The sequence below is a fragment of the Dendrobates tinctorius genome, unplaced genomic scaffold, assembly GCF_039654945.1.
Source record: "Dendrobates tinctorius isolate UK_male_01 unplaced genomic scaffold, ASM3965494v1 ptg000231l, whole genome shotgun sequence".
NCBI classification, from domain to species: domain Eukaryota; kingdom Metazoa; phylum Chordata; class Amphibia; order Anura; family Dendrobatidae; genus Dendrobates; species Dendrobates tinctorius.
In genome coordinates this window covers 5,819,492-5,826,951 of record NW_027361898.1, presented here as the reverse complement: position 1 = coordinate 5,826,951, position 7,460 = coordinate 5,819,492, and the positions used below count along the sequence as shown (strand labels likewise).

Sequence of the window (7,460 nt, the reverse complement as noted above, 5' to 3'; positions counted from 1 at the left end):
GTGTTTAGCATGGAGATTATGCATGCACATATGCTCATGGGACTCATTAGTGGCAATCTGCCTCCCAAAAAGGGGATACATTGCCAGTAATACAATTAATAACTAGTTTGCATTCTGTTAATTTTGCACAAAAATATATATATTTCAGTTGGGTGGGTATAAGGGGGCAAAGTGAAAGAAATCCAAAGAAATGGTTAAAAAAAATAAAATAAATGAGTTAAGTTCTCAGCAAGGTGCAAAGGGGGAAGGTGAAGGGATGGAGGGGAACCAATGACTGGTGAGTAGCGGGAGGGGCCAGGAGGTAAGTCCTGCTCTTTAATGGCTCCTCTTGGGTTTTTTTTTTTACATTGGGGAGTTTGCTGATCAGGTCAGAGGTTGCTCTTTTAGAGGGTTGGTCACTTGGGTATCTTTGTAGAGGATTTTTTTAAGTTTCTTCTTAGCTTGTAGTTGTGTGACTACTGGTCTTCAGGTACCACTGAATTTTGGCTGGAATCTTGATTTTTGGGGAAGACCATGCTCGGCCAACAAGCTTACCAGAATTCTTTTACCTTCAACCAGGGCCAAATGCAGGAAAGTTTAGGAGGCTACCATCACCCCTCTCAGACTTTCTATTTCCACCAGGCTAGGTCGGATAATTACGATCAGGGGTTCCAGACACTAGGTGACCACCCAGCACAGGGCATAGGTTGGAACCCACCTGCACTGGAGCCCCCCAGTTACCTTCATGGACGCCCACCTCAGATGATGGAGCAAATGCGACCTATGGTAGGGAGGGTGCATATTAAGGAGGAGGAAGATCAAGTGGAGAGCAGGTTCCCCAGTGTCCCGTACTATTACCCGTATTGGAACAACCCGTGGCTTGGTAACCCGAATCCCGGCATGAGCAGCCAGCCGAGACACTGCAGTGTCCCCGGAGCGTACCCGAATGTCGCCAACTGGAACCCCATGATGCCCCAAGTACCCGCCGAGGTGCCGAGCAGCCAGTGCAGCAGCTCCGCCACCCAGGAGGCGGCCAAGAAGGAAGAGGTGGCCGAGGAGCTGCCCGCCGCGGCACCCACCGAGGACCAGGGAGACGGGGAAGAGGTAATACCCGTATAATAAAGCATTGCGGTACTGATCTTCCACATAATGGAATTAGTGTTAAAGGTCCAGTCCACCATTGCTTAAGGGACATGGACTACTAAGGGTTATGTGGGGCTTCTGGCTAGTTATCTCCCTTATTTGTAACTAAAATGATTAGAAATTGCCCATAGACGAGTGTTCTGGGGGGGAATGGGTATATGCATTAATGTGACTACAGGGCAGATGGCAATTTCAATAAAGTGCTATGGGAAGATATAATATAACACCTGCAACATAAAGCTTAGATAAGACTACTTAAATCATAACCCCATAATCTGGTTAGTGATGATGAAAGGAGGCACACTGGGCACCTTGCCATGACCTAGACCTTTTTATATGCCCTGACCCTTGCTGCTTTGACTTGGCACACCCTTGACAAAGTTGTACACTTGAGACATTGTTACCATATGAGTTGCTTAAATTGCAATTGCCTTGCCCTGGAAATCCTCACTCTGTATGGGGGAGGGGGGGTTGGTTGAGTACAGGAGTTTTTCTTGTTCTTACATCGCCTCTAGTGGTGAAATGCAGAATCTACAACAGGAGCCCCCTCCTCCCCCCAGGTATCAAGCCTTTTTTAGACCTATCCCTCCCCCGCCCACCTGGGCTGCTACCCTGGCTACACCCCCTATCCCTATTTTGTAAATCTTACAATGGCATAAAAGTTTCCCCTTTTTTTTTTTTTTTTTTTTTTTTCTCTTTAAGATCTGTTTGCTGTCTGTTAATTGCAATTGTTTCCATTCATACAGTGAAAACTCTAACAGATCTAATACTATTCCCATTACTTTGTCACAATGTTAACCAGTCCCGACAATCCCCTGGCCGCCATAATACACTATTCCTGCATGTGTACGCACATTTTAACTATAAATCGGATATTTGCTCCTAATATTTTTTTGGGGTAACAGGACTGGATATGAGGATGGCAGACTGCCAGCTTTGGGGGTTAAGTGCCAACTTCTCTGTACGGGTTTTCTGCCTCTGAATGTTACTGAGGATGCTTAAATTCTGATAGTCAGATAATGAATGTTAATACTTGAGCCGGTCTGTAGATCTGTTCCTTATGCGGTGACCAAAGACCCTGCTGCTTACAGATGTGTCTTGTCTTCCTTTGCAGGAATTGCCCACCCAAAAGGAGATTGAGCAGTTTGCCAAAGAGGTGAAAGAGAAACGCGTGGCCATAGGCTTCACACAATCAGATGTTGGCTGCATTCTGGGCATAATGTATGGTAAGTTATCTGCGAGTAATGGCCTCCAACTGGTAATGGAACTACAATGATCAACATGCTTGCACAATGCTGTTCTATGGTTGTCTTTGGTTTCCTGATGTTTAAGCTGTGACTCTCTCAAATACTTCCCCCCTCACCACAGGCAAAATGTTCAGTCAGACGACCATCTGTAGGTTTGAATCCCTCCAGCTGAGCTACAAGAACATGTGTCAGCTGAAGCCTCTGCTGAAACGGTGGTTGCAGGCAACTGAAGAGAAAACTGATATGCCGGAGGTAGGAAACTAGTGGCATGAGTCCGGGTCTTTATAAAGGAGACCACCCTCTGTGGCACACACTGCTCCCCTGCAGTGCCATATAGATGACCATTACCCCTCCCATCCACCAAGCCTAGCTGTGTCACTCCTCCATTGTCAATCCTGCATGAGCTACATCCACGCTTATATTTGGGGCACTACCTCGGTGATTAAACATGACTGGTGCATCACCCACCCCTTTCTCCTCACAACGTGTGGTGCAGATTATTTCATGGCTGGATTGATGGCATATCCCCTTTATAGCACTTAACTGGGGAGTTTGCAATAGTGCTTTGAATTGTTCTCGGCTTGTGTTGGATTAAAGGAATCTGTGGGTGCAGTCGACCCTCTAATCTGTTTGTGGACACTTAGGTCATGGGAAGCTGAATAAAATGACACCTTGAGATCTGCAATCCAGTGTCTATTCTATAGAAATCTGTTTTTCCTAATATGTAAATGAGCTGAACACAGATCTTCTTGGTGATCTGCCTCCAGCCATTATACTAAATGAAAGGGGTGTGACACTTAATGACTGACTGTCTGCTCTCCAGATCTACATGTGTCACTCTTGTGATGCCCACTTCACTTAAAATGAGCACTGGAGGCAGGTTCTTGGGAATAATATACAACTTGGACATTGTCCACTACCTGGACAACTCCTTGTCATACCCCATGCCTGGTGTCACTTTAAAATTAAAAAAAAAAAAACAAAAAAAAACAAAACCCCCTATGCTCTCCTCCAGATGCCATTCCAGTTCTCATGGTTCTGGGGCAATTGTGCTTGTGACATGTGACCCTGGCGCCCAATCAGGGCTGGCACCGCTGTCTCTGCTTTCAGACAAACTGAACATGAAGAGGCAGTCCGGGGGTCACACTTGCAAGAAACTTGCACGTCAATACCCTACACTGCCGCCGGCACTCGGGACCGGAGCGTGCGGCTGCATGTATTTCTATGCAGCTGAGCGCTTTGGTCCCGAGAGCTGCCAGCAGTGTTGGGTATTGACGTGCAAGTTTCTTGCAAGTGTGACCCCCGGACTGCCTCTTCATGTTCAGTTTGTCTGAAAGCAGAGACAGCGGTGCCAGCCCTGATTGGGCGCCAGGGTCACATGTCACATCAAGCACACGGGCCCTGGGAGTGCCAAGTGCAGACATCGCTGGAACAGCATCAAGAGGTAAGTAGAAACACTTTTTAAGTATTAAGCTATGCTACACTTTAAAAAAAAAAAAAAAAAAAAAATAAAAATATTCTAGGAAATGACACTGGTTCGGGAATATCAACTACCTGCACGCCCATATAGACTGCTTAAGCGGGTTGTTGCTACTGACTTTTCCCTTTAAAAGGAAACTTTCATACAGGAAAACAAACACGCTGAAGCAATGGTATGGCTGTGTAGGCACAAATTCCCAGATGCTTTTCTTGCAGAGATCTGATGCCAGTCATGAGAAATCTAGTGTAGAAGTGCACTGGGGTGTCAAACTGCTTCCAACTGTAGGGACATGCCCCCAAAGCACCTGCAGCCTGATTTGCATATGGACTTCTAAGCTAGATTTTTGAATAAGATATAAAAGCAATTAGTTCCTTGCATAGATTTAATCGGGTCACAAGCACCTCTACAGTTAAACCATTACTGCCATATATAAATATACTGTAAGATTCCCTTGATACATTGAGTCCTAATCTACTCTATTACATCCCCCCCCCCCCCCAAGTACCTTTTAGGTTCCTGGGCGTCTTTTAATTAACTGATCCCGTCTTAATGTGTAATTCCAGTTGATCAACAAGGAGGAAGCCATGATTCAGGCTAGGAAGAGGAAACGGAGAACAAATATTGACACATCTGTGAAGGACACCCTGGAAGTCTGTTTCTTGAAAAATCCAAAGCCTGGAGCTCCTGATATGGCACAAATGGCACGAGATCTAAAACTAGATAAGGACGTAAGGAACCAATCCACTACATGTTTTAAAAATAAAGTATTAATCTCCCAAGCTGTACTCGCTATTCTAGTGTAGTGGCTGTAAATATTGCCTTGATATTACTTTGCCTGTATGGACACAAAGGTCTAAACAGCAGAATGGTGAGTACAGCTCTAGTGTATAATGGTGTGTGTGTGTATATACACCGACTCACCAGCAGAATAGTAATTGCAGCTCTGGAGTTTAATACAGGGTAACTCAGGATCAGTAATGTATGTAACAGTGTCTGCACCAGCAGAATAGTGAGTGCAGCTCTGGAGTATAATACAGGGTAACGCATGATCAGTACAGGATAAGTAATGTATGTACACAGTGACTGCACCAGGAGAATAGCGAGTGCAGCTCTGGAGGATAGTACAGTCTGTGATGTGGTATCAGAACAGTGAGTAGTTCCTGATACTAAACATTGGCCAGTTTGACAAGCCAGCAATTGGTGACACTTTCAGATCTACTGAATCTAAGGTCTGTCAGTCCCCGCCATCTGTCTTACTGTTGACACTTTGCTCTTTACTACAGGTCGTCCGGATTTGGTTTTGCAACCGCCGTCAAAGAGACAAGAGAAATTTCCCAGGCAGGCACTACAGTGGAGAATCGGGAAACATGCAACACATGGTCAATCTTCCAATGGGACCTTTCCCTCCACACCAGGAGATGTCATCCCAGAATTACATGGCACCACCCCTGGCATCCACTGGGCATGTCTATCATGGCTTTACTCATAGGAGCGACATGTTCCCACCGCAAATGCCCCATAGTATGCCACATGGAAACCATAATTAAACCTTGAATAGGGGTTGTTGGCCTTTCTAAGTGAGGTGTAGATAAAGTGCTTGATTCTGGACTTTGGGGAATACAGTATGGCCACTAAAATGTTCATGGACTTCATAATGGCCTCATTGCTTTTGGGTTCTAGTTTTACCTTGTGTTAGGTTCAGCCCGTGTTAAGGGTTCCTTGCACCATGTGGTCCTGTAGAGGGGTGCTTCCTTTAGGCTTGTGCCTCTTGGGCAGATAAATGGCTTTGGCAAAGTCTCCAGGAAGCAAATGTACCTCTAAACTGCAGTTGAGTCTTGTAAAGATTCCAGAATGTGTGCTGCTTTGGTGGTGACTTGAGCAGTACTTTGGTGACATGAACAGATATTATGTCAGGTTTTTAACTTTTTAATTTTCTATATACCAGTGTGTTTTGTTTTTTTTTTTTTGTTTTTTTTTATATGACCCTGAGTAAAGTTGTGCAAAAGGCCATCAATTACAATATCCATGAATTTGCATCCTTTAGGTTATGTGCACACGGTGAGGATTTGGCCCTTTGGATTCGCAGCAAAACTGCATGTGATGTACAGCACCATTATAGCCTATGTAACACAAAATCCACAGTGCACATGCTGCTTTTTTTCCCCACACATTTGGTGTGGAATGAAGCAGCATGTTACTACTTTTGTGGGGGTTTTGCTGCAATTTTCCACCTGCTCCATGCTAGAAATCCACAGGTGGAAAACCGCACCAAAAATGTACTGAATCCGTAGGAAAAATGCAGGTCATTTGACCTGTGGGATTTAGTAAATTCTGCGCAGAAAATTCCAAAGCAGAATCCGCACAGTGTGCACATAGCCTTATTTACTCTAGTAACATCCATATCTGTATTAAAGCACTCTTTTTTTTTTCTTTTTTTTTTTTTTCTTGTACATGTAGCTTGAGTATTAATATACTCCGCTACTGGTCTCTCCAGCGCCATTCTTCTGTGACATCACCGCTATTTACAACTGGCTTGCTCAATGTGTGAGCCAGAAGTCTTTTACCATGCAAGTCTATGGGGCCTCGTTCTGACACTCCCTAAACTTGCATTGTAAAAGTCACTTCGGGTCATGCAGAGCGCAGCATGACGGCATATCGAGTGGTGACATCACTTAGGAGGACAGCAGTAGATGAGTAGATTAATGCTCACTCTTAAACAAGTAAAAAAAAAACAACAAAACTTAATGGCAGTGCATCTGTAAGGCATTGGCCCAGTGTCTTGCAGAACTCTGAATGCAGCTTTGGATGTGACTGGAGTTTGCAATGTAACTCCGTATTTGTACAAAATCACAATGTACAGATAGAAGGACCTTCTGAGTTTTGTCCATAAGATAAACTACAGGCTTATGTCCCTGATCGGCCAAAATACTATTCCCCCCCCCCCCCCACCACCCCCCAAAAAAATTTAAAAAAAACCTAAAAACTAAAATAAAAAATTCAAAATACAAAATCGATGGCTAAACTTTGTCTTAAAACGACTATTACAAGAACTGCATTCATTAATGCATGTTGCATCTGAACCTACTTTTATTTAAGTAAATGTAATCTGTGTAACTGGAAAGACACCACATATTGTGTAAAATCCACACAACTCATTCTCTCTACTTGGCGTGTACATATACAGGAGTTTTTATATCTTAAGGTTGACTTTTTACCTCTGTAGTCTCTGGCGTCAAGATCAATGATTATATTTTGCTTTGCAATCAAATCTTATTTTACTTCTAACTGCCTCAATTGAAGCTCAATTAACATTATGCTTGTAAGTTCTGATTGGTCAGTGCATTATTAAAAGTTTACCTCCCAAATTTGCCTTGTCTGCTTTTTTTTTTTTTTTAAATTCTGTACCCTCTGCTTCAATGTAATGAATGCAGCGCCTCATTGTCTGTAACAATGACCGCTCATTGTGAGGTGTAATCTACGGAGAAATCTGTGTACACTAAAAAAAACAACCTAAATCTACACTGCAGTGTCTTTAGATGACAAGCTTTGCATATTTCGGTAGCTATATATAATTTTTCTTTCTTGAGCTTTTAAGGCCGGTTTCATATTCG

General features: G+C 43.7%; 1 protein-coding gene across 1 annotated transcript; it reads left to right on the top strand.

The window, feature by feature from the left end:
• The first annotated feature begins 335 nt into the window (after positions 1 to 335).
• Positions 336 to 7,214, top strand: LOC141059860 (POU domain, class 5, transcription factor 1.1-like). Its single transcript, XM_073556032.1, has 5 exons — positions 336 to 1,083; positions 2,237 to 2,348; positions 2,491 to 2,621; positions 4,413 to 4,577; positions 5,133 to 7,214. Exons 1-5 carry the CDS (start codon positions 514 to 516, stop codon positions 5,394 to 5,396), a joined length of 1,242 nt encoding a protein of 413 aa, XP_073412133.1. The 5' UTR covers positions 336 to 513; the 3' UTR covers positions 5,397 to 7,214.
• The last annotated feature ends 246 nt before the right edge of the window (positions 7,215 to 7,460 follow it).